Source organism: Dermacentor albipictus, chromosome 4 (genome assembly GCF_038994185.2).
Source record: "Dermacentor albipictus isolate Rhodes 1998 colony chromosome 4, USDA_Dalb.pri_finalv2, whole genome shotgun sequence".
NCBI classification, from domain to species: Eukaryota; Metazoa; Arthropoda; class Arachnida; order Ixodida; family Ixodidae; genus Dermacentor; species Dermacentor albipictus.
In genome coordinates, this window is record NC_091824.1 from 89,145,763 (window position 1) to 89,173,562 (window position 27,800).

At 45.2% G+C, this 27,800-nt stretch overlaps 2 protein-coding genes across 4 annotated transcripts in view; both read right to left on the minus strand.

The window, feature by feature from the left end:
* Window positions 1-656: 656 nt before the first annotated feature.
* On the minus strand, window positions 657-16,862 carry LOC135917680 (uncharacterized). 2 transcript variants are annotated; one of them, XM_065451251.2, is made up of 5 exons: window positions 15,381-16,862; window positions 6,071-6,287; window positions 2,882-2,982; window positions 2,650-2,803; window positions 657-1,038 (listed from the first exon to the last, which is right to left on the minus strand). In XM_065451251.2, exons 1-5 carry the CDS (start codon window positions 15,546-15,548, stop codon window positions 1,010-1,012), a joined length of 669 nt encoding a protein of 222 aa, XP_065307323.1. In that variant the 5' UTR covers window positions 15,549-16,862; the 3' UTR covers window positions 657-1,009. The 2 variants fall into 2 exon arrangements, with proteins under 2 accessions (XP_065307323.1, XP_065307324.1); XM_065451252.1 differs by lacking the exon at window positions 15,381-16,862 and adding an exon at window positions 6,538-6,676.
* A 667-nt stretch (window positions 16,863-17,529) lies between these two features.
* Window positions 17,530-27,800, minus strand: part of LOC135917677 (nonsense-mediated mRNA decay factor SMG9) — a 38,297-nt gene continuing 28,026 nt past the window's right edge. The window contains exons 11-13 of one of the 2 annotated variants that reach the window (XR_010569375.2): window positions 22,681-22,776; window positions 20,945-21,103; window positions 17,530-17,699 (exon numbers count right to left, since the gene is read on the minus strand). Coding sequence is in view for 1 of the 2 variants with exons in the window: in XM_065451248.2 (XP_065307320.1) it covers window positions 17,621-17,699; window positions 20,945-21,089; window positions 22,681-22,776 (320 nt within the window). In the remaining variant the exon portion in view is untranslated. The remainder of the gene's footprint in view (window positions 17,700-20,944; window positions 21,104-22,680; window positions 22,777-27,800) is intronic. The other variant, XM_065451248.2, reaches the window with a different exon arrangement.

Here is a 27,800-nt window from a genome sequence, read left to right on the forward strand (position 1 = left end):
GTGATGTCATCCCGCACTTTTCATGTATTATTGGCAGGTGCTCTGCATCTCAAGCCATAAAGAGGGACGTCCAAGAGGAAGCACTCATCTGTGTAGGCAATATATGGACACTTGGGCTGGACGTTGCGCCTTCTGCACTTACCAGCACATAACACAGCTTCAATGTGAGCTGGTGCGCAACGCCACGTAGTGCAACCATTGTGCTTCAGTTGCCAGTCTAACGGATCGTACTAGATGCATTTCTTTTTCAATGAAGTAGGAAAGCATCGAATTCTTTTGAATCTAGGTAATTATTCATAGATCAAACTAGAAGGATATCCGGACGTTTCTTCTTGTCCATTTCACTGGCCACTGGTCACAAGGTTAGTCAAGCGCTGCGAGTGTGGCATATACGGTCCAATTTGCGCAAGCCTGCAGCGGTCGATATACATGCAATACCCATCTTTTTCTACGCTCATAAAATGACAGGCGTGAGCGCGATCGTGTCCTAGTCTTGTCCATGAATGTATAACAGGCGTCATGAGCGTATTATACGAGCTGCATACAACCTCTTTAAAAAGTTAATCAAGATACACGCGTCAGCGGCGCAGACAGGCAGCCAATAACGAACAACCTACTTAAAAGAATGGTCAAGGACGACAACTGCAAAGCTTAAATGAAGTTTGCTATACCTTTCATGTCAGCTATATGAAAAGCATATCGGGTTGTATTAACCCTCGGGACATCATGACAAACTTTTGCCGCTTTACCCAGTCGTACAAAGTAAGTGCGTGTTCTAACGAAAATAGAGTTCACAAAAAAATTTCAGCGGCTGCACGTCGGAGCATGCACAGAGAAGTTCCTCGTGACGACTCTCACAGTTCACCGGTAAAGCCGACGCGTGAATGCCTCAAGGTCCATCCGCCATTAGAGACTGCAGGCATGTGAGACTTCACCAAGAAAACTTGCCGAGGTTCACAGACAGCGGTGCAGCAGGCTTTGCCAATCCTGGGGTATAATAGCGGGCTAGCTAGTCGTCTTTAAACTTGTATCCGCCACCTGCGTCGTGAAATCAACTCATATTCACCTATTGCCACTATACATTTATAACTTGCTTAAAGTTGGAAGTTACGCGACAGGCGAGCATTGTTGTGCAGGTTAACTTTTTTTCTTGGTAAAATGGCATGATTCAAAGCGCAATAAAAGCAATTATGCTTTTGAACCCTTACAAATACGCAAGCATGCAAAACGCCCAGAATGTTTATCGTTATTGTTTAATCTGTACAAGAGCATGTTTGCTCTTTGTCGGTTACCTTCAGCCCTTACTGAAGCCCTAATCCAGCAGAACCGACATAAAGGTTTTGTCTATGAGGCTGCTCTTTTCAAACAAAAAGTCGCCAATGTTTTCTCCAAATGAACGAAACACGAGCCTAATTGTTCACAAGACATATGGCCTGATATTACAGTGAATCTGTTAGCTTCTAGTTGGTCGGGATTTCTCGCGGCGCGTCCTCACATAATATATATATATATATATATATATATATATATATATATATATATATATATATATATATATATATATATATATATATATATATATATATATATATATATATATATATATATATATATATATATATATATATATATAAATACTTTCAGTGATTGAAGTGAAAAGTGCATACATTCTTTGGTATCGCGGACACAACATACAGCACAGCATTCGTTTCAATAAAGAACGAGCACAAACCAAGCATCCAAACCACATTATTGATGATAAGGAGCTCCTGTTAACAATGCGGAGCACGTAGCGCTCCCCGCATACGTTTTCCGGTAAAGCTGCCGCGGCGAAGTCAGCTTGCGCCGTGGGGAGTGACGTCAGTAGCCTTTCATATATGAATGAACAAGGCTAGCAACTGATTTCGTTGTTGTTGTAGCACCGCTATGGGTAGGCAACACATATATATATAGGACTCCCGAGGCGCAGCGTGACTACAAGGAGCGACAAAGGGGAAAGAAGCGGCAATACCACCAACCGCGGCGTGCTGCCAAAATTATAATTACTCCCATCACTACCATTACTCTACAGCAATAAAGCATTGCAGCCCCTCTCATCAGTTGCAGTGGTGGTTTTCGACAGCTTCGCTGGACATACAATTTCGCAGGGCCGGGATGGCGAATCAATCTTTTTTTTAGTAGATCACTCTAAATCGCGGAATGAAGCAATCTTGAAGCGGCTTGACCCTGCCATTTCGTCAGCCATCCTAATCATATGTGCCCATGTTGTGCATTTTTCGTCCCCATCTCTAACGCCGCCGAGTGCTTTCGCTCTGTATGACCAACTAGCTATTTTTAATCTACTGCTAACCATACTTCGTTCCCCGAGGAACTGTCTTTGTCGCATTCGGCGCCGGTATACTGTCCGCTCATTGACATCAAAGCCGCTTCACCCCTCCCCCCAACCTCAACCATCGACAAACAGCCATCCGCTCACCGCGGCGCTCTGTGGTGCGGCGCAGTGAGCGGCGTGCACCTTAGCAGATGTTTCTTAGTAGGCTTAGCGCGTTGTAAGTAAAGCGTTTAGACGCGCTGAAACTTGCGGAGATCTCCCAGGATTTGATTGCGAAAACGTATGTAAGTGCGCGCAGCGATGGCGCCTATACGTACAGAAAACCTGGGCTCCACCGCATGCGAGTGGATCGCAAGGGAAGTCTTTGGCGTGCGGACCCACGCGGGCGCCCGGAAAGGCGTACATGATCCAGCAGCGGCCCAGGCACTGGCTGCACTCGGTGCTCAGCACGCTGTTCGTGCAGTGAGGGCTCTGCGTCGGCGACGAAAAGCTTGTCAGTACATGGCCGCAGCGAGAATGCCATTGCAGGACGCAATAATACAAGCTCACCTCTCGCATGCAGCTGGTGGGGTCGCAGTACTTCCAGGCGCCTTCTTCGAACGCCGCCAGCCGCTCCGCGAGCTGATACAGCTTGCTGCACACGGGACCCCCTGTGTGAGAACGGCCTCGCGGTGACGTTCGTGAAATCTTTTTAATGCGAAGCATTCATTGCCTCCTCCATCAGCCAATTTGAGCGTGTTATCTGTCTGGCATGATCTGGTCCTCTTCAACAAAGAAATATGTCTGGTGGTCGGGTTGAAACCGGCGTCCACCAGCGCAATAGCCAAAAACATGCATGGAACAAACGAGTAAGAACCTTGCCACTTTATTTCCCTTGTGGCAGCTAGTGCTTTGTCGCAGAACAACAATTTGCTTATGAAAGCGAGAACGTGGCAATTTCTCCCACACTTCCCTCGTGGTAGCGCTTTGAGGCGCTGTGTGGCTAATCTATACATAGTCAAAGAGCGCCCAGCTAGACAAGACAGAACACCAAAGAGAAGCAGACACAGGTGCCCGGCATAGACGCTACTTGAATTGAATTTTTTTGAATTTTTGTATTATAATAATATAATAATAATAATCTTTATTTCTCTCTTTCCACAGAATACAGAATGAGAGCGGACGTAAGGGTAAAAGCCGCATGCAGCGGCTTGAAAAAACCCCATTACGCCCCACATGACAGTATGACGAGAAGCAGCTTATTCATGACAAACGCAGAGAAATACTAGACACATTGGAATACATTGCGAAATTTGTGAACTTACAAGGGCAAAAAATACAGTAGGGATCAGTAAGAAAATATACGTACAAAATCGACAACAGCCTTAGCGCATTTGTTAACATTGTATGACGTAAGAAACAATAGCGCGACATACAAAAACATAATGAAACACTATACATTAGTGCAGGAGCGGCAAAACACTAATTAACTTATTTTTCGATATTTCTTCCAGGGAGATGTTATTACGTTCAAGTGTGTTAAGGTAACAGGGAAGTTTATAGGCGCTTGATTGAAATCGGTACACAGTCCGACAAAACGGTGTAGACCAAGTGGTGCAACGGCGTACATTGTATATGGGCACATTGCTTTGAAGGTTGAACAGTGTCAACATATCTGCGTTATTTGTTCTAATAGCATTCTTGTACATAAGAATTAATCTGAAGGAATAAAGATTAGGCACTTGAATGATGCTAAACTCGGAATAATAGCTTTCTGTGTGGGCATACCATGGTATGTTAGCAATTAATCTTATCGCACGTTTCTGGGTAAGAGTAATCTTGGATAAATTATGCTTCGTACTTGTGCCCCAGACAGTGTGGCAATAGTTAAGTATTGGAACTGAGAAAGCATTGTAGATTAATAGTTTAATTTTTGTTGATAGCACATACCGTTGACGACATAGCACCCCATTCACTTTATTCATTTTTGATCTTACGTTATTAATTTGGGCATCCCAATTAAGCGATTCCGAGAAGGTTACTCCCAGACACTTGATAGTACGCACGATTTCAATATAGTTGTTCTCAAACTTAAGCGTAATATCCTTTACAACTTTGTTTTTCGCTCGAAATACTATGGCTTTAGTTTTGCTTGTGTTCACCTTTAGGTAATTTTCCTGCGACCACTGACACATGTATTGCAAGAACTCATTACCTCTAGAGGATAAGTCATTTTCTCTACTACCCGTAATGAGCACCGTAAGGTCATCAGCGTAGGCAGTAAGGTTCACCGGTAGCTTAGTGTAAAATATATCATTTAAGTAAACTAAAAACAACAAAGGGCCTAAGATGCTGCCTTGCGGCACGCCCGATCTTATGTACTGGCCATCAGACAGAGCTTCATTGTGTGCTACAATTTGTTTACGATGTTGAAGGTATGACCGTATCAAAGAATTAGGAATCCCTCTTATACCGTAGTGGTTTAGTTTATTTACTAACAAGTCATGATTGATTAAGTCAAAGGCTTTCGAAAAGTCAATGTAAATTCCGAGGACAAGGAGCTTGTCTTCAAATGCATTTATGATGAGTTCCTTTTGCTTGAGCAGTGCCAACTCAGTGGATCTTTTTGGTCTGAACCCGAACTGATCATTCGACAAAACGGAATGCTTATCTAAGAAATTTGTTATTCTCGTGTGAATAATTTTTTCTATGCCTTTAGAAATTACCGGTAGAATAGAAATTGGCCTATAATTTGACAGTTCAGAGGTATCGATCTTCTTACGATCACCTGCTAAAAATTTGTCTTTGTTACATTTCTTACGTCGACAGCATTCTAACTTCTTTGGGTTCGTTGTTGATACATCATGTATATGCTAACAGCGCAATACAAAGGTCGACAATAGTGCAAACACACGAACACAAAGCCATCTACGCGTACCTCAACAATCTCCTTTTGTTATTTCACGCTACATGTACATCCACCACATACTTAGAGACAGCAGCAAAACACACGTCGAAATAGTTTATATTTTATGCTAAGTACTAAGTATTACCGAGTCTAATTGCGGACCTCATGCCCCGACCCTCAGATATGTTTTAATGAACAGGAACAAAATTAACCGTTTAGAGTCTGCTGCCGCTGCCAGAACACACCAGAAGGCACTTCAAAAACCTTTATGATTTGAATCTCCACTGGGCTCGCTGCGGTGCCTCATTGGCTATGACATTTTGCTTCTGAACTTAAGGTCGTGGGTTTGATCCCATGCAGGTCATGGAGGCCACGTTCCCATGGAGGCGGAATGCAAGAAGAGCTCGCGAACCATACTTTTCTCAGCACGTTTGAGAACACCGGGTGCCCAAAATTAATGCGAGGTCGTCCTCTACGTCGTCCCTCTATAGCCTGCTGTGCAGCTTCGGGACGCTAAACCCCACACTTTTATTCACCCCTGGCGCCAATATCACGCATCAGACTTCCCACGTATCCACATTCTGGCGGTGCCAGCGACCACGCGATCATCTTGCTGCTCTTCCGGCACACTCCGCGAATGATAGCCAATGCTGCCACACACGGTCAAGTCAGAAGTGCCATGACGTTGTTAGCAAGCCTGAATACGTTCATTAGTGTTTGCGAGTCTTAGGTGAAACCGCGGCGCGTATACACTTGTACACAAAGCGCGGTGCATGAAAGGGGATCGCTAGTTACATCTCGCTTTTTGACACCCTACAATAATCAACACCTTGGTTTAGATATTGACATACTCTGAACGCGCTGTCCGTTGAAAGCCTCCGGCTGCATGGACGCGGAGGCGGAGTCACCAGGCTGCTGCTGGTGCACCTCGACTGGGCTGCACACAATCTTGGTGCTGTTTTGGGTGCGGAGGTACTGGCACCGGTAGCGGACGACCCGGCGTCCCCGGCCCTCGGCGGCCGCCTCTGGCTGCCCAGGCAGCAGCAGCAGGAGGACTGCTACCGCCAGCTGCAGCAGAACGACACACCGCATTCTCGGCGTCTTCGTCTTCACAACTCCGCGAAGAGGCGGTCACGTGTTTCTCAAGGAGATGACGCATGTTTACTAGCCGCATTCAAGAACAAGCGAAAAAAAAAGGAAGGTGAATGTAGCAACATTAAAAGAGTACGGACACGACATTCTTCAATTTTCGTGTTTTCTCTCTGTTGTGGATGGAGTCCTATCGATAGTATATATTTAAAGCTACGTAGATACCTACTGTGTTACGTTGGCACATCCATTGTGAAGGATTGTTCAAAAGTGGGTAGATATCCAGTGGCCCAAGTTGTCGACTAGGCCAGACAGCAGCCTGTCCATTCTTGTCTTGTCTATTCTTGTCTTACCTTGCCTTGGCTATTCGGGCACATACCGAGTGGCCCATGTCTGCTCGGCAAGAAAGCAACCTCCAAAAGCTTGGCTTCAATTTGACTCTTCCTATAACCCTTTCCTTTGGGGCTACCATACTGGGTTACAGCCACAGGGACGTTTGTGAAGCCCTCTGCATCTCTCTGCGTGAAACAAAACGAATTGCATGTTAGAATTTTTCAAAATTCTTATAATGTTTACAAAATTTACAAAAATATCTAGATGATTGATTATTCATACCTGTAACAGTCGAAACTTTAAGACCCAATTACAAGATAGTTATTTCCTTTCACTCTCATTTATTTAGAAAAAAATGCTAACAGTTCCTTCACCGCCCGATTCATGGCCAATCCCCCAAAGTGGGTTGTGCCATTTCACTAGTGAACAGGACAACAACCAGCACGTATACTTAGCAGTCCAAGCTAGTAGACAGCTTGGGTCACTGGACGAAAGAGGTTACATGCATACTTCAAAGTTCCCAAGGAATGCTAATCGCATTCAAATGCTGACAAGTCTCAGAATATCTTAAATAATTTACAATGAGAGCTATTCTATAATAAGATTTTCGGCTTCGTTCTCCAGGAGGTCCATGTCCTGTGACGGATGCAAAAGGTGATCACGTACGTGAGAACAGAACATGGCGACGTTCTTGGCACTTGCTCCAGTTCGCTCGGTCATCTGCTGTGCTGCTACTCATTGCGCGATGCGATGTAGCAGCTTAACAGACGACAGATCAAGCCTGTTACACACCTTGGGTCATCACCCGAACCAAAAACAAAATGTCATCGTACACCTCCCAACATGTGTGATGACCTTTTAGTATAATTTTCTTCTTTTTTCACCTCTTTTTCGCATCAGATTCTAGAGCAATAGACGTCAGCCTTTTCGGCATCCGCTATTGCCTTTCGTGATTTTTTTGCGCGCATCCTCGGCCAGTCCACGGCCGCGTTAAATGACACGCGGTTGGTAATGCTTGTGCTTCCAGGGCAACTGCGGCGATTTTTGGATCAGCACTGACCCTAATAAAATTTGGAGTGTGCGTTCTCTTTCGGACTCTGATTGTCTGTGCCAAATAATATGGCTGCAAGTCCTTTAACTTTCCTGAAAATGAATTTGAAAGATTGGTTGCGTGTTCCCGACTTATACTTTTTACTGGCCAAACTGTCTTTCTGACGTCATAGACTACACCGCTACTGTCGCTGAAATCGCTGCTGCTACTTCTGTCCGTAGCCCTTTTCCTCCTAGGAGAGCCTGGCCCAAAACCACAAGCTACTTCTTACACCATGCCCAAAACAAACGCACGTCACTGCGTACGAACAGGGAAAGAGGGATTGAGGCACAATGACCTCGTCTCTGGCGCGAACGTGGCAATTTGGGCTGAGGTCAGATGAAAGGAATGTCCCCTTCCAAAGTGCCTAAACCCATCCTGGCGGTGCCAGATTGTTTTTCATTAATCATCGCATTTGGAGATGGCTTTGACAAGGTCGACTCGTTCACCATTACCGCGTTATCCGTGAGCGACTAGTTTCGCGGGTAGACGGCCAATCACAACACGAAACACGACTACACGGTTACACGATACAATGACCTCTAAACTGGTAGATTTTTGTATTTAGATAATGCAAAGAAAAAAGAGCTTTACTTAACCGCAACCGAAATTATCGCAACTCTCTTTAAAGGGAATCACAGAAGAAAGCTTTTTTAATTAAATTAAATTATGGGGTTTTACGTGCCAAAGCCACGAACTGATTATGAGGCACGTCGTAGTTGGGGAGTGCGGTTTAATTTTGACCACCTGGGTTTATTTAACGTGCACCTAAATCTAAGTTCACAAATATTTTTGCATTTCGTCACCATGGAAATTCGGCCGCCGCGACCTCGTGCTTAGCAGCGCAGCACCAAGGCCACTAAGCAACCACGCTAAAGCTCTGAAATTTTTTTTTTTTTTGATCAGAAAAAAATATTTTTTTTTCTTATGGCCCCGGTCTTCTACATATGCTGAAAGCCATCCTTAAAAAACGATGGCAATGACTCCAGCAAGGAAAAATTTGAAATATCTTTAATACTTAGTATGCAGTCTAGGCAGATTTGCGCCATCGCCATTTACCCCATGGACAGCCGAAATAAGAACGACCAAAATTTAGGACGCCTTAACACGCGCCGTTCGATAATTTCGACTCCATCAGCACGACCTCGTGCTCATTCAGCCACCGAGTTGAGCAGTAAGAACGATGTTATTGCCCTGATACGTCACCGGTACCCCCTCAGAAGCAAACCTAGGGAAGCCTGGTTGATCCGCAAGTCGTCGACCAAGCCGAAACCCCGAGACAAACTAGCTGCTACATTCACTTCATGACACCTCCCATTTCCAAACATGTTAATACGGTGTACAGCATGCGGTGATGCACCCCTGCACATCATTCTCAGTAAACGGAATCCCTGCTAATCGGAACATAATTATCCGGTCCCTTGTTTAACGAGATTATACTGCAATTGTATAACTACAAACTTTAAAACACTGCCTACCGCGTTTGAACGCTTGCCTACATATAACGTTTTCGAGCACTTGTCAATATTTTTTTTTTTTACAACGACGCTGTTTATGGCTAGGGTTCCGTGCATTTTTCGTTTCCATCAAAAAATCTATGTAAGCAAAAACTATCGCCATCAGCAATGGCTCGAGCCACTGTTCGCGCGTTCGTCGTCGTTGTCGTCATCGTCGTCTTACAGCTAGGCTTAGCGTTGCCGTGGTGGCGGTTGCCAGCAGATCTGCGTGCGAGAGCGCCATTCGACGCAGCGAGGTAATCAAAATAGCGGCGATGGTGGCTACAATTAATGCCATCTTGGACCTACGGTGACGGCAAAAAGTTCGGAAAATAGAACGGCGAAGGGTTCTTGCACCTGAAATTTCAGAAGTTCTTATGCATAGGCTCTTTGGGGTAAGTGGGGAAGCCGCGAAGCCGCCCGAACTATCGGGCGTCCGGAGTGTCGGTCGTTGACTGTATACTGGCAACTCCTCCAGCCGACGACATGGCGTCATAGACGATTCGTTATGATTCCTCTCTGTTACTCGAGCCATTACCGCGACTTTCGTTCCCTTTCAATAAAATTCCAGCTAATTTTCCCTGATAGAAGCACAAATTCCGTGAGTTTTCCCTGAGAATTTCACGACTATTCAAAATCCATTAGAGTTCCCAGTTTTCCCGTTTGGTAGACACCCTGTTTATTACCCTAGCACAAATAGAAAGAGTAGATATGCAAGAGCAATTGAGCAAATGAGTATGTCACCTTTGGTAAACTTACACACTAATAATTATAAACTTGGATAAGGGTTTCATGTGCAAATATCGTTTAGATGCCCTATATTAAAGGTCTAGGGGCAGGTGCTTGCAACTTTATGCCCTATTCTGTAGAAACCGCATCCCTTGAAAGCGAATAAGTTCTTTTTCTTTAGTGCGATTCACAATTATCTATACTTTTTTTTCTAGACAGAAGCAATATAGAAATTGGGCGCTCAACTCTTCGTGCGGAAGCAGTGGTGGCTGCCGCTCAGCGTGACTTGACATTATGGCACTGCTCATTCGCGGGTCGTGCTGCTAAGCTACGCTTGTGGCAGGCACGTACCCAGGGGGGGGGGGGGGGGCCCGGGCCCCCCCCCCGAAATCATATGGCATACCCCCCCCCCCCTCTCCCCACCCACGCCACCACTCCTCACACATTCCTAAAGCGCTGCCAGATCAATGTTGAGACTTGGCAGCTATTCATCGGTCAGCATTATGCTGCCTTTTTCACTCCTTTTGGATGGCGGTAGTTATCAGCATCTCTTGGGATGTGAAGGCCAGTTTTCTCATAGATTCGGCGCCCGCGAGATTAACTCGAGATGCGTTCATTTGTCACCATCCATTCAACTGTCACGCGCATAGCTGTTGCTTTTGTTAGTTCAACCTTTTTTGTTTAGGCTCATCCTGTGACCAGGAAAGGGATGCGGCTGTTAGTCAGCTGGTCTGTACTCTCGTGGAACGAGTTGCGGGCGGTGAAAACGCCAATTGCGTTTAACTTTTCCTTTTGATTCATTATTTCCTTGAATGACAGCTCGTCGCGACGCTGGCAGATGCCCGGAATCATATACACGTGATATGGGTTAGATAAGGTGAGAAATAAAATAATGTGAAACAGCGTCCATCACGAAAACCTGCAATAACCCTCAAACCCATAATCAAGATGACTGTCGCCCGTTACCTCGTCTGGCTTTTCCCTAATTGTATTGCACTTTTCGTGCAAAATTGGCAACTGGAAACAAAAATCGCAAGGAGCTGAGAAATCAAGCGATCTACTAAGGGAGAGAGCCAAGGCAACAAACAAACTGCAAGGAAAAGCGAATTTAACAACAAATCTAACAAATATAACCATTGCTTCATAAAATATTTATGGATCAACATCTGTTTATTTAAATAGGAAGTAGAGAAAACGCCGTCGGAAGCGGAGAACATTTACGTGTTTTGAATGACGCTTTTACAGTTATCGGTCGAACCACCTCACGTAGCCACTTCTCTATTGTGCTTCTGTGGGTGTTTTTCTAACCTTTCGCGGTGGGCGCAGTACGTCTACAATCGCAGTATCCTGCGCTCTACGCGGTTGTATGGGACTGGCGGCCACACAGCGGTACGCAACTTCCCAAATAACAACACGAGTCGTTTTCGCACTTGGAGCAGTAAACGAGGAATCCAAAAGAACTGTGATTGTTCCGCAAATATATATTTCGCTGTAATTCTTCCAGAGCTAATACAAAAAAATGCTACTATAGTCGGAGACAACTTAAGTCTACAGTGAAGCCTCGCCCACGCCCTCATTACAACCAACCACTGTTCCTCCACGAGGCTGCAAATAATCCGTACTTCAAACTTTTCCTGTTACCCAAATAAGGCGGTAACTACAAAAAAAGTAAAATTATTAGCGCTGAATTTTACACGTTTTCCCTCGCCTATTACAGTGGAATGACGAAAGCCTAATTCTTTATTGAACTGAAATGCTTGCTTCGCTGCAACTATTTATTGTCAAGCTTCACTTCAGTTGGCAGTGAAGTTTCATGAGTAAACCGGCTCAGCAGTGAAAAGAACTGTACCACAGACTTTTGAAGAGTGAAATATACTCAGACTCCGTACACTTTGTCCATGTCTGCTGCATACCTCATTGGTTGCGCCGATGGAAAAACTCTTCAAGAACAGCGGACGATCCGGAGCTATCAAGCACGACGCCATTTTGATAAGGCCGTATGACGATGATTTTGTTTGCTTCTGTGATTAACTGGCGGAGTAATATTGCTACATGCGTGTGGTATTTGTTTGAACAAGGCGCGTGGGTGCCATCACTCCAGAAAAGAGGCGGAAGAAGGAACTGGGCTCGCGCTGTGAATCTAACCGGTCAGCGCTGCAAGCGTTGTTGTAAATATAACCTATAAACAGTTTCTCGTCTTACTGACTCGTCTTTCGCGTAAGAATATCTACAGAGGTTCTACAGCTACCTTAATTCTACACAAGAAAAGCAGGGAGATACCTATAGAGAAAGGGGTCAGACAGGGAGACACAATTTCTCCAAAGCTGTTCACTGCTTGCTTAGAAGAATTCAAGCTATTAAGCTGGGAAGGCTTAGGAGTAAAGATCGACGGCGAATATCTCAGCAACCTTCGGTTTGCCGATGACGATGTTCTATTCAACAACAATGCAGACAAGTTACAACAAATCATTGGAGACCTTAGCAGAGAGAGTGTAAGAGTGGGGTTGGATATCAATATGCAGAAGATAAAGATAATGATAAATAGCCGGGCAAAGGAACAAGAGATCAGGATCACCAGTGGGCCTCTAGAGACTGCGAAGGAGCACACTTACCTAGGTCAATTAATCACAGGGAACACTGATTATGAGAAGGAAATTCACAGAATAAAAATTAGTTGGATCGCATACGGCAGACATTGCCAGCTCCTGACTGGAAGCTTGCCATTATCATTGAAAAGTAAGATGTGCAATCAGTGCATTTTGCCAATGCTAACATATGGGGCAGAGAGTCGGAGACTGACAAAGATGTTTGAGGGCAAGGACCACGCAAAGAGCGATGGAACGAAGATTGCTAGGCATAACATTAAGATACAGAAAGACAGTTGTTTGGATCAGAGAGCGAACGGGTATAGACGATATTCTAATTGACATCAAGAGGAAAAAATGGAGCTGGGCAGGTCATGTAATGCGCTGCTTAGATAACCGTTGGACCATTAGGATTGCAGAATGGGTACCAAGAGAAGGAAAACGCAATCGAGGATGACAAAAGACTAGGTGGAGCGATGAAATTAGGAAATTCGCGGGCGCTAGTTGGAATCGGTTGGCCCAGGACAGGGGTAACTGGAGATCGCAGGGAGAGGCCTTTGTTCTGCAGTGGACTGAAAACAGGCTGACGATGATGATGACGATGATGATGATGATGATGAAAATGATGATGAAGGTGGTGGGCCCCCTCCGAAAAAAAATCCTGGGTACGTGCCTGGCTTGTGGCATTGCCTATGATGAGTGGTACTACAGTGCTGCCTCTGTGGCGCGACCAGTCATCATTCCAAATGCCCAGTGTCCAGCGCAACCTTCGACAAGAACGAGGTGAGGCGGATTTCCAGCAATGCTCTCGTGAATCGTATACTTCGTCTGAACGTCGCCGATGTTGCTTCCGCGCGCACACTTGGTGCATTGATGGATGGAAATTGCAGATAGCAGGGAGAACGACGCCGAGCAGCTAGCCTCGGCAAGCCAGCCTCCTATGATGCAACTCCACGACATTTTCTCCAGAGCAAATGTATGCAATGAGTCTCTGCAGCAGCAGGCCCTGCACCACGGAGGAAGGAAACTAAGGAGAGGCCCTAACCCCTCCGCGCGCTAGGAGAAAAGTGTGGCGGAAATGACGTAGTAGGTTCTCATTTTTTTGCTGCTTTCTTATTTTTTTTTTGCTGCATGGCCCCGCCTTTTGGGCCACAATGGCGGCGTTGTTCTGATTTTTTGAGCGCTCTTGCTCTGGTAGGTTTCGTGCCGTGACAAAGGTGCTGTGTGGGCGGGTTTGCGTTAGTCACCGTGTCTTGTTGCGCTGTGTTACCTGCACCGTGCTCTGCCGGATGTTGCGCGAGCGCGCGCGCTCCGCGCGCGATACCACGCGCAGCGCGGCGTGGTTTCGCGAAAGATGTAAACAAGAGAGGAGGGTGGCACAAAAGGCGGAGCATCGCCATGAGCAACGCCAACTTCCGGCTTCACTTTTGCTTCACAAAGAGTGACGTCAGGGCCTCTCCTTAGTTTCCTTCCTCCGTGCCCTGCACGGTTAGTGGGCTTTTTGAAACACTGTACGGCACGTGGTAGGTTTTAGTGACGCCGCCCTCATCGCGCGCTCTCTGTTCCACGCACTCGGCGGGTAAAAAGTATTGCTGTCGCATTCACGTCACGAGAACCTATTTCCCATGAACCTTTTTTTTTACATATTTTTATGACTAGGCTTTGAGATGATCACGTGATCTTTTCCCTCCTCTGTGTTGATGCTCGCGTTTAGCGCAATTGACAGCAAATATGGTTGTCAGCTCAGCAGCGTCACTTAGAGCTGCGCATGTGCACTTATAGAACACATATTGTGTCACAGACGCAAGTACGGTTGATTTCGTGGACCAAACAGCACTTAAGAAAATCGCAGCACATAGCGTTTGATCCGACCATGGTCTCCTCGATGGTCACAGTCCAAAAAGCATTACAGCGAGCTGGACCTCCTGCGGTTCTGTAGTAAATCGTCGATGAATAGAATTACGCACAGTCAAGCTTCAATTTGCACATAATTCCAGCACGGAAAGCTTTTGTTTACGAGGCAAGCGTTCATTTAGTATAGTGCTAGAAAGAAAGGACTTCCGAAGTATCAAAAATGCACATGCGCTCCAGTAACAAAAGCGTGTGCGCACCGCACGCGCGTATACATGCACAAATAAGAATTTGAACATTCTTTAAAGGTTGCTTTTGCGCATTTCATCTTTGGGCAAAATAAATCCACCACTGCTAAGGTCGACCGTCAAACTTAATTGGTTCTTACAAGACATCGTGATGAACAACAAATAAGGAAATTGCTTGTATATTAACGACTCTCGTGAATACTTTTTTTTTTTCAAGTTATAGCGTTTGTAATCCCTCTGCATTCCCTATGTATTAGACTGGAATGAAGGAAGTTTCGTCATTGATATGTTCAATTTAAGAAAATGTATTAGTTCGCGAGATCTGTGGGTTTGGTCTGATTGAGTGGGCCCGAGTGAGCTCTAAGCAAAAAATACAATTTTTGAACGGGTCTGAGTGAGCTCCGTTTCTTTAGCCGACCTATGGTCAAGCACCTAAAAGCAAAGCAGCGTGACATGCTTTAACAATAGGACTGGCACTACAGACAATGAAAACTACGCTCGCGGGTACAGCAATGGTTTATTTGAAATTGTAGAAAACGGAAGCTAAGGATGGTAGCCTTTTCAGCTTGAGGTTCAGTGGGTAAAGCTTTTTGTGCTTAGGGTAAGGAAGAGCGCATAAATTTTTTATACGCGAGGACTAGGGTGAGGGAGAGCGGTCAAAATTTTCAACGTGAAGGTGGGGGGTATGGTACTTGCGTCGTGAGGATGCGGGAGGAAAAAAAAAGTGAGAATTTGCCCACCTTTGATGACGGCTCCCTACTTCCCGGAGTGCACCGTGTCGGCGTGACACCCGCGCTCGTGTTCCAACTCGCGGCAGGTCCAGAGCAGTGTTGAACGTTGGGTGCCCGTGTTGCAGTGACATGTTTGATTAAGTTGATGCACCGTATCGGCGTGACACCCGCGCTCATCTTCCAGCTCGCGCCAGGTACACAGCAGTGTTGAACGTGGGTGCCCTCGTTTCAACATGGCATGTTTGATTAAGTTGATGCACCGTATTGGCGTGACACCCGCGCTCGTGTTACAACTCGCGGCAGGTCCAGAGCAGTGTTGAACGTTGGGTGCCCGTGTTGCAGTGATGACATGTTTAAGTTGATGCACCGTATCGGCGTGACACCCGCGCTCGTCTTCCAGCTCGCGACCGGTCCTGAGCTGTGTTGAATTTTGGGTGCCCGTGTTGCAATTACGGCATGTTTGATTAAGTTCACGAACCGCATCGGCGTGACACCCGTGCTCATCTTTCAGCTCGCGGGCAGGTCTAGAGAAGTGTTGAACGTCGGTTGTCCGTGTTGCAATGATGGCATGTTTGGTTAAGTTATGCACCGTATCAACGTGACACCCACGCTCATCTTCCAGCTTGCGACAGGTCCTGAGCTGTGTTGAACTTTGGGTGCCCGTGTTGCAGTGATGTGATGACATGCTTAAGTTGACGCATTGTATCGGCGTGACACCCGCACTAGTCTTCCAGCTCGCGTCCGGTACAGAGCAGTGTTAAAAGTTGGGTGCCAGTGTAGTGGTGACATGTTTAAGCTGATGCACCATATCGGCGTGACACCTGCGCCCGTCTTCCGGCTCGCGGTAGGTCCTGAGCTGTGTTGAACTTTCTGTGCCAATGTTGCAGTGATGACATGTTTAAGCTGATGCACCATATCGGCGTGACACACGCGCTCGTCTTCCAGCTCGCGGCAGCTGTACAGAGCAATGTCGAACTTTTGGGTGCCCGTGTTGCAATGATGTCATGTTTGATGAACTTGATGCACCATATCGGCGTGACACCCGCGCTCGTCTTCCAGCTCGCGGCAGGTCCAGAGCAGTGTTGAACGTTGGGCGCCCGTGTTGCAGGGATTGCTGAGACGTTTGACTGAGATGATGCACCGTACGGCGCGATACCCGCGCTCATCTTCCGGCTCGCGACAGGTCCTGAGTTGTGTTGAACTTTGGGTGTCCATGTTGCAGTGAGACATGCTTAAGTTGCACTGTATCGGCGTGACACCCGCACTAGTCTTCCAGCTCGCGCCAGGTACAGAGCAGTGTTGAACGTTGGGTGGTGCCCGTATTGCAGTGATGGCATGTTTAAGTTGATGCACCGTATCAGAGTGACACCCATGCTCGTCTTCCAGCTCGCTGCACGTACAGAGCAGTGTTGAACGTTTGGTGCCCGTGTTGCAATGATGGCATGTTTGATGCAGTTGATGCACCATATCGGCATGACACCCACGCTCGTCTTCCAGCTTGTGGCAGGTCCAGAGCAGTGTTGAACTTTGGGCGCCCGTGTTGCAGTGATTGATGAGGCGTTTGATTGAGCTGATACACCGTATGGCGCGACATCCGTGCTCATCTTCCGGCTTGCGGCAGATCCTGAGCTGTGTTGCACTTTGGGTGCCCGTGTTGCAGTGATGGCATGTTTAAGTTGATGGACCTTATCAGCATGACCCCCGTGCTCGTTTTCCAGCTCACAGCAGTGTTGAACGTTGAGTGCCGACGCTGCAGTGATGGCATGTTTAATTAAGTTGATCTCTCTCTCTCTCGCGCGCACACAAAAATGCGCCTGTATCAATCCTTTGCAAGACACGTGCTGCCCTCGTGTGAAGGAAGAATGCAACAAAAGGCGCGGCACACGTCGTCAAGCTGATGGAAATTAGAACGCACTCTTGAAGGAATGCCTGAAGGGTAGTGAAGGCTAATGTCTCACCCATGGAAACTCAGATCGTGCAGAGCACCTTCAACAAAATCTCGTGGGAGGCATGCCTATTCATTTACACAAAAGGTGTTTTGCAGCAACTTTGTAAAATTTGTAAATTATTTAATTACAACACAACATAATTTTGGCAGATGTACACAGTGAGGACCCAGATGTCTATGTCAACAAACAGTTGCAACAGCTGCTTTGAATGCTTCTGACACAAACTTTATTTACATATCTGTACAAATTCAGACGTTCAAGTCTGCCTTCCCACATATGCGAAATAAACACCGCAAGGCCTCATGGAAGCAGACGACTGTACTCCATGAACACCATGGACTTTTGCATAGCATCCCACAGCCGTGCTGAATAATGGAACCTGCAGAAGAAATCAGTATAAGCCACGAGACCAACACAGAAGCATTGCTCTTAACAAAGTTTGCCTCTAGGATGCAGCTATATATACAGTTAAACTTCAACTTAATGAACTTCAATGTTATGAAATCCTTGAAATAATGAAGTATTTCACTTTTCATAGCCTCTTGTCCATAGAACACCATGTATATTTAGAACTTCAATATAACGTAGTGTTTGTATGCGATTACAACATAACGAAATTTCAGTGCTGCCGCAAAGGAATGGCTAGACAATAAATTGAAACTTCTGCGGATGGAGATGGTCAAATGATTGAATTACAAGCGGCTGCTTCCAAACGCGCCTCAAATCATGCACCAGGCAACAAGAGCGAGTGTCAAAGTGGAGCTGCATCATGCTCAGTATAAAGCCCAAGTACTATAATATCTTATCGTGCCCCGTGCACTGTGTGCTTTAGGTGCGAGTGAAAGTGTACGATGGTGAGACAAGAAAGCACTGCCTTCCCGCGCAAGCAAAGGGAAAGAGATGGAGGGAAGCGAGCTCACAGTAACGCAATCAAGCATGCACGCTTGATTGCACTTGATCGATAAAAGGGGGGAGGGGGGGGGGCTAAGTTTGCCCACGTCTCGATTTCTGGCACATCTTTCGGCCTCGGCTGCGCATGGCTGTAAGTGCGGCTGAGCGCATACGCGCATCTGGCTTTAGAGGTAATTCCCCGTGTGTGCAAAGAGTGCTCTTGCCGAGACGGTGTGGCATCATGTAAGCCGTCTTCCTGCGCGTTTAGTATGGGAGATGACGTAATCTCGAGTTTCGGTGACCCGTTGGAGCAAGAGGCAGATGAGGCATTCGTTCCCCACTAGCGGCTCTTCACGACACCCACCGTAGCTGCTTAGTGGCTATGGTGTGGGCTGCTAAACATGAGGTCACGGGATTGAATTCCGGCAACGGTGGCAAAATGCAAAAGCAACCGTGTACTTAGACTTAGGTGCATGTTAAAGAATCCCAGGTAGTCTAAATTTCCAGAGTCCCCCACTACGAAGTACCTCATAATCACATAGTGGTTTTGGCGTGTAAAACCCTATAATCTTTTTTCTTTTCCCGATAGCATCATCCCAGTGCAGGCAACGCTATTAGCCGCGGGGGCGGAGTGCACGCGAAAGCGTGGCTGGCTTTGCTTAATTTGTACCGTCGTCATGAAGATATCGTCGACGTAGCATGAAACCGTTTCATTTGTCGCCGACTCCCAAGTTCATCAAAATTAACTGTTTTTCATTCAAGTTTGCTTTTTCTGATTGCCCAATAATTCGGAATATTCTGCGGCCCTTGCAAGAAAAATCTATCAGCAACTGCACTTATTTGCTTGAAAGGTCGAATTTCAATACAACAATATTTCAATATAACAAAGCAAATTGCTGATTTTACCAACTTCGTTATATCGAGGTTCAACTGTATATTGAAACCAAGATGGGCACCTACATACTTCTGCTAACGTAGCCAGTTTATTCAAATGGAATGTTTGAAGGGCTTCAGTTTATTCATGCTGACTTTCCCTACAAACTCATATGTCAAGCTGCACACATTTAAATAACAAGAAATCTAAGGGCCTGTACTTTTCTTTGACATACTAATAGGATCGAAGACCTTGCAAGAGAGACAGAGAGAATGAACTTTACTTGAAACAGTTTTCAATGAAGGGTCAACGAAGAATGACCCTTATTCCAGGGTTCCTGTGGCCTTGGCCACCCAACAGGCCCGATACTGGTTTGGTCATCCAGGCTGAAGCTAAGCAGCACGACCTCAGATCAGGATGGCGTAGGGTTTGAGATAGGTGCTATTGCGGGGTTCCATTGGCATTCCCATGCTGTATACTATAAGCTAGCATAAGTGGCACAGAATGAACATTCTTTGTTTTATTGGTCGGGGTACTAGTGGTGTAGTAGGGTCAAGTGTAGATAAGTGCTCGTCTGTAGTAGGCACCATACAACAGCCTCCTTTCTGGTGAGCTTCTTGTGGGGTCAGTGGGTGTCCATCATACTTGGCTTGTTCTGTTTGTCTGCAGTCTGTTGTGCGGAATGTCCTTGCTCAAGCAACAGCATGTGCGAGCTGGCTGCCAGGTGCACACGTCCAGGGGTACAGACTAATTTGATCAGATAGAGCTTAGCTTGGTGCTTCGTTAGGACATTGTGTGCCTGTTTGCATACACAGCTCATCCGATAAGCTTGGCACAATGTTTGGAAGTCTGTTAAGATCGTGTGTGTGTGGGTTGCTGTTGATGGTGGCTAGTGTGATGGCTGCCTCTTCAGCTTCTGCTGGCCAGTTTGTTGTGAGTGCCTCAGTGACAACGGTTTTGAGGTCTTGATTGATTCACTGATACCCGTTGCTAGTTTGTGGGCATATCCTGCACCATTTGTATATCTGACCGCTGGGTTGTCTGCTTAAATTCTGAAGTATGTTTTTGCCCTGACTTGGCATCTTGCTTTGTGGTATGCTATTAATCTGTGCACACCTTTCCACTAGAGCACAAGACATTGTGAACTGTCAGCAGACATTTTTAGCCTTGTCTTGCACAAGGCAAATTTACTGGGAGATTGTTTATGGTTTTGTCACCATCAAGTGATGATAATGGTGATGACTTTGATGATGATGGCGTGCTGCCCACATGACCGCTATTCTTTCGTTTGTCTATAGTGACAGCTTGACATTGGCTAAAATACAGGCTTATTTCATCATGCACAAGAATGAGTGAAGAAACACACCAACAGGTTTTTTCATTCAGTATTGAGAAAAAGTATATCTACATAGTACACATATACAGTAGAATCATGTTAATTCGAATTCCAAGGGTCCGATAAATTTATTAGGATAAAAGGGAGTTTGAACTAAGGAGAGCCCCTTTATATATACTTAGTGCCTGATTAGTTGGGCAGTACAGCGTGCAAAACCAAGACAGTCACTGGGCTCGCACTCCAAATCTAATCACTCCTCAGCCAGTGTACGACAACATGTTCCAGAAAAAGCCTAGGTTCCGTATAAAGTCCAAGGGCAATAAGATTAATAGGTGGGCAGTTAATGCACACTGTGCTACGAGGGACATCATACACTAATATCATTTTGAGTGCCTCAATTTCTTTAAAATGCACATAAATGTAATACATGAGCCTTTCCAACCCTTATTTAACCAGTTATCACACATATAGAAACATGAGCTCAATTGAACTTAGTCTGCAAAATAAAGGAAAAACGCCTCACCAGTTTTTCTCAGTGAGGGGTGTATGCGTGATGTGCTGCTTTGGCATGCTGCCAATTTGAAGGGTCAGCAATGAAGCCAGTTGCTCTAGCCGGCCGCCCTCCTGGTATCCAGGCACGGCGTCACCTTCACTTCTCTGTTTCTCTTCTGCACAAAGTCAGCTGCATACTGTCAGGATTGCTCCAGCATGCTTATTCTCAAACTGCTGTTCCCTCATAGGATTGATTGATTGATTGATTTTATTTGAAATAAACAAACATATTAGGAAACTTCATTGTACTAACACATCTAAAAACCTAGCCTGTGGCTAGCAGGAATTCATTCCAGTATAATCAGAAAAAACAGCCTGTGACACATTAAACAATGAGTCTAGAAGAAAATTACATAAAAATCCAAAGGTAACTAAGCCAGAACATAACAAAATAGTTGTTAATATGTACTGGCTTGTACGTCATGTACAAACCAGTACATATATATATATATGTATATACATACATATACAGTATGTACATCACTGTATTAAGTCGATTAAGACGCACACCCATTTGTCACGGGTATAAAGAAAGAAAAAGTGCACCTGAAAGTAAAATGCACCTGATTTATAAAGAAAAAATACAGTATAGCATCCCCCCCATTCGTGATCAGAAAAAACAAGAAATGCAAAATTTACCTTCACAGAAGAAAAACTGTTTTTAAAACTGAGGTTTCACATTGTTATCACCATTTGCATATCATGGGCCACAGATATCAAGCACACAGGGGTGGTATTCCCAAGCGATTACTTTTAGAGATACCACTAGCACATTTACAAGATTTTTCGCGACATTGCATCAGACTTGTCGAGGTATGCAGCCGAAAACGTTCCTTGCCCTGTGCGTGGAAAGCATGCATGGAACAACGCCGGAAATGCTGGCAGCCATAAACACTGATGCATCGCGTGCAGATCCCCACAAAATCTAATGAAAGTGACAGCATCTTCTAAAGTTATTCCCTATGAACACCACTCTGTCACTGCTGAACGGAAAATGAACGCATAGCAACATTCATGAAAACATGCACTCTCACCATTTGTGACGGCAATGAGTCCACAGACACTGTTTCTTACAGCTCTGACGTTGGGCTGTTTGCAACACCGCGAATGCAGTTTTGGTTTCATATCCGACTTACGCACAAGCAATTTTTGGACCAATTTCCTTGGAAAGAGTCCGCATTGGATTTGTGTAAATACGGTACGTGCTTTGTTAACCTCCGAGAGCGAGTTTTGTTTACAAGGGAAACTATTTTTTGCTGTCATTTTCCCTCCAATCCATTGTTTCTGGTGCACTAGTGTCAGCAAGTGTACCATGTATAAAAAGATATTTTTTCTTATTGTTTCTTTTTTTTTTACATTACGCTTGATTATGCTTGTGAATGCTTTTTATTGTATTTGTACCACCCTGCAAACATACCATACAAGACTGTAACATCTACAAATAAATCTGAAAGAATAAGCATATTGCTGACACAACTTCGCCAACAGATGGCATTTAAGATTTCAACAAAGTTCCAAATCACTCCGTCGAATCAATTGGCTATTGACTCGAGTGGGTGCTGCCTATGTAGCAGCACTCCCTTCACCATTAAGTCCACAGACTATCTAATCGAGGGCCATTGAAAGGTCCATGCAGTACCGATACCCTTCCTGCTCATAGTGCCTTGCTCAGGATACACATTAGAAAGAAGCACGGCTGATACCAACCTTGCTCAGATAGCCTCTTGGGAAGCAGGAACAGGTTCGGACCCTGGTGCTGCTTGTCTTTGCCAAGAGCCACTGTGGCATCCATGCTAATCTGTCCTGGACACAAGAATGCAGGGATGGCAAGATGAGCACACAGGTAACATTCAGCGTTCCCAGCCTTACTTTTCACAAGATTTGGCATCCTTTTTCTGAAGCTTTCAAGAAATAATTTTTGTTTTATGCAGCAACTGTCTTTTCATTTATGTAAAGGCTTTCCTCTGTGTTCATGAACATCTTGCTTGCTCACATGCTTTTTACAGAAAGTAGCTGTCTACATCAACATACCCAGCTTTTCTGGAATGTGAAAACAAGCTATACATGTTGCTACGCATACAATATCCATACGATAATTTATGACAATCTTAGCAATTCATGCATTAAAAAATTCCGGTTGAACCAATCTCACAATAAACGTCCATGATAATGTGATTAGCATTAAGCAATGTAGCTACACACTGTATGTAGTGACAGGCCAGTTCTGCCAGCCTCCCGAGCAAGTTTTCCCCCTAAACCGAATACAAAATTTCTCAAAATTTTTGCAAAGTGTCTTTAGGTTTGTCAATATGTATTCTGCAAAGATAAAGCTCTGTTTGTGTTATGCAAATAAACTGCAATCTTTATAGTTTAAATTAATTTCTAAGCTTGTTTAAAAAATATTCAGACACTGAAGTTACTGGACTCAAGCTGAAATGATGTCCTAGTATAAGTTGTTCTAACACAGCCTCCCACTTCAAGCTACGTTACAGAAGAAGAGGTCAGTGTGTTTAGTACTTTATTGTTGTCCAAACTTGTTTTGCACGTACCGCAAAGTGCCAAGATTACACAGAATTTTATTTGAATTTTAAGGCAGATGGGCGCCAAACCTTTTTTACGAAATTTAACTGTCCAAACAGCTTACCATTTCGTGACACCAATGTAAAAGATGTGAATAATTATTTTTTTCATGGTGTGAATCGAAGTAGCACTACTACATTTACATGCATACACATAACTTGCTATGAAGCACGCACATTGGCGGTCAATTTTATCATCCCTCTAAAGCAGAACTCCCCAGTGAAAACACTTCATCCATAGGACATCTGAATGAAATATCTATACACCATTTTGGATAAAAAAAGAACATCCGCTGGATGTCCAGTTTCGGATATCCTATTACGGATGTCCCCAGGATATTGGACATGGACCTGTTTTGGATATCCCACCACGAATGTCCCAAGGTTATCCCACACGCACCTTTTTTGACATACAGGTGAATATGTTTCGTCCAACTGAGGCTTTGTCTTCGTACTTCTTGGCAAAATAATTGTTTTCCCACATGTTCGAATTACAATCTGAAGCTATCATGTCTACAGCTCATGTGTACATCATACTTTAGAAATTTTCTGACAGAATTTACTTTGAAAAATTCAATTAGTTCGATAAGGCGCTTGCGCTTGGTGGAAGGCCTAGAAGGATGAGGAGTATGCTGCACTTCTACACGCATGTGTTCGCAACAGGTGCACACAATGTATCTGCTCCGTGATGTGTCGGCGGTGTGCCCGCTGCGTCTGTCACACAGCATGTACTACAAGCCGAACTGACTTTATGGCAAACACTGTGCAAAAGGCCCCTGCATATGTCCGTAAAACGTACGCAACGTGTCTCTCTAATTTCTCTCATGTACTTGCAAGGGTTGCCCACAGAACACGAAAACTGTGGCGAAATGGTCACGTAAAGGATGTCCGCAAGACATATTCGATACATTCCTAGGGCATCCATGTCCTGGCCAGTGGATGTTCTTGGGATATCTATCCATAGGACGTCATTGCTGTCACTGGGTTGCCCAAACATCACCACTAGGAGCAAAGCTGCTCTGCCTATGGGCACTTCCATGTAAATCTTAGTATACTACGCGTGCATAGATGCCTGTCTAATGCCAGGACCATACTTTCATGCTCGGTGCTATGTACCGTAAGTGCACGTAAATAATGTGACCACAAATATGAAATGAGAGGGGATTTTCAGTTTCAGAAAAATTTAAAATTTCATGAATATAACACGAAGTGGTGCCACAAAGGAACACGAAACAATGTATAAAAGTGGATGCCCGCAGAGTACTGTTAATTGCTTTTGCGAATTCCCATCATGAAATAAAGTGAAAGGTCTGGTGTCGACGCATTTGTGTCCCTCTCGGCGAGAACGACATCGTCTGCAACACCCACCAAGGTTATCGAACAAACAGCACTTCAATAATAATAATGCCCGTGACACCCCCGAACATGCCAAAGTCTTTCACGGTGATGCACTGCGGGGCTTCAAAGACCACTCCCTTGATGTGCCCTCACAGCAGGGCCAATAATGTTGCTCAAGGTTCCAATTAATACGCCATAACTGTTGATGCAGCACTAACAGCATTTTAGGTCAGAAGAAATACGCTGCAATATGAGCAGCGGCAACTCCCACCTCGCCGCTCTTGCGTGAGGTAAAGTGAAGCAAGCAAGGAACGCAAGGCAAGCAGGCAAAAATAAAATTTTTACGTAGTGCATTATAGTCATGTCATGAACACGTATATATTGTTAGGCACGTTCTGAAGCCAGAAATCTTAAAAATGAAAAAGAAACTCGCATTATATTTGAGCAACATGGTAGATGTACATGCCCACTTACATCCTAATTTGTCTGTGCTTCCTTGTGTTGAAGCATATGTTTTTTTCTCCGTTAAAATATTTCACTCGCAGTGCACATACATCGAGAGCACTGTTATAGGCACAAATGGCAATATCACAGCAGCAGTCCTTCGTTATAAAGCCCAGGTGTCCACACCTTTTTGTTTACTTAGTAAGATGCATTCCTTGCTTCGATCAGCAGTACGATCAAAAGTCATACTTCACATGTTAAAGGAAATCGAGATATATGCAAATAGGTTAACCCAACAGAAGTGGGAAGCCACGTGCGACTTGATGGAAAGGCAGATAGGAATGTCCAAGACCTGGAACATTCTCCGATGCCTCTTGGACCCCGGAAGTACAAAAACCATACAAAGACACAATCTACAGAAGGTTATACACAGCTACAACGGCACAGAAGAAGAGCTCTTCCGAGAGCTCCAAAAGATGTACGTTGGAGATGCGGATAGAGAAGTACTTCCGGATTACCTAGGTAACGAGAATCCAGATCTTGATACCCCTATTACGGAGGCAGAAGTCAGATATGAACTGACCAGGCTCAACTCGAAATCTGCACCAGGACCTGATGGGATAAGTAACAAAACACTTAGAAACCTCGACGATGTATCCATCCGAGCTCTCACAGACTACATGAATAACTGCTGGGAGCAAGGCAGCATTCCAAGTCAATGGAAATCAGCCCAAATTATTTTTATACCAAAGACTGGAAAGAAACCACAACTGACGAACTTAAGGCCCATATTCCTGACATCCTGCGTCGGTAAACTCATGGAACATGTGGTTCTCACACGTCTCACGAGATACATGGATGATGGAGGACTTTACCCACATACCATGGTTGGATTTCGACCAAAGTTATCGACGCAGGACATTATGCTCAAACTAAAACATCAGATCATAGATGCGGGTGAGAAAAGTCTAGACACTAAGGCCATACTAGGTCTCGATCTAACTAAGGCCTTTGACACCGTCACGCACAAGGCCATACTACAAAATCTCCAAAAACTGGATGTAGGACGTAAAACATACGCGTACATCAAAGACTTCTTGACAGATCGTACCGCAAAGATTTCAATTGGAGAATCCAAATCGGACGCACTCAAGCTAGGTAATAGGGGTACCCCGCAGGGTTCAGTCCTATCTCCCTTTCTATTCAACGTGGCAATGATTGGTCTTCCTGCGAGACTCGAAAAGATAGAAGGACTCGGACACAGCCTCTACGCGGATGACATCGCCCTTTGGGTGGCGGGTGGAAGCGATGGGCATGTGGAAGAGATCCTTCAAACCGCAGTAAACACGGTAGAAGACTACATCAAAGACAAGGGACTGAGATGCTCCTCGCAAAAATCAGAACTTCTGCTCTATAGGCCCACATGCCGCGGTCGAAAAAGCATTAGGGAAAGGCCGGGCATTGTGGTCACAGTAGAAGGCACCACAATACCGATAGTGGAGAGCCTGAGAATACTGGGACTCCGCATATCCGAAAACGGCCATAACGGAGAAACCATTAGACTACTTGACAATAGTGTTCAACAAACAATCAGACTAATAAAGCGGATATCCAACAGGCACTATGGCATGAAAGAGCACAATCTCATCCGATTAATAGAAACATTCGTAATCAGTCGTATTGTATATGTTGTTCCTTACCTCAAGCTCTACGCTGCGGAGAAAGCCAAGATAGACTGCATTATTAGAAGGGCCTATAAGCAAGCCTTGGGACTTCCGGCAAATACGTCAAACGAGAAATTCTTGGCGCTCGGCGTGCACAATACATTAGACGAACTTATTGAGGCACAGAGAGTAGCGCAGTATGAAAGGCTTACGCAGAGTTTGACGGGGAGACACATCTTAGATGACATCGGAATAACCTACGAAGCACAGCACGGAGTGCGGAGAGACATCCCAAGGAAAACAAGGGAACATCTATCAATACCCCCACTCCCCAGAAACATGCACCCGGAGTTTCACCAAGATCGAAGAAACGCATGAGCGAGAGCTCTCCACAAAAGATTCCGTTATGCCAGGGACGTGGTCTATGTGGACGCGGCGGAGTACGCAAATGGACAGAGTATGTCGATAGTTGCTACGAGTCTAGAGGGTGACTGCAGAGTTAGTGGGACGGTGAAAACATGGAAGGCAGAGGTGGCGGAGGAAGCTGCCTTAGCACTGGCAATAGCCTCCACGGAAGCCAACATCGTAGTAAGCGACTGCAAGACAGCAGTCAAGAACTATGCAAAAGGAAGAATCTCGCCGGAAGCACTCAGAATTTTAAACAACTTTCGTGAAGATCGCGACATTCACATTATATGGGCACCCGCACACTCCTCCCTTCCCGGGAACGAAATAGCGCACAACCTGGCTCGAGAACTGACAGGCCGAGCAGGTGACACGCAACAAATACTGGGAACAGAGA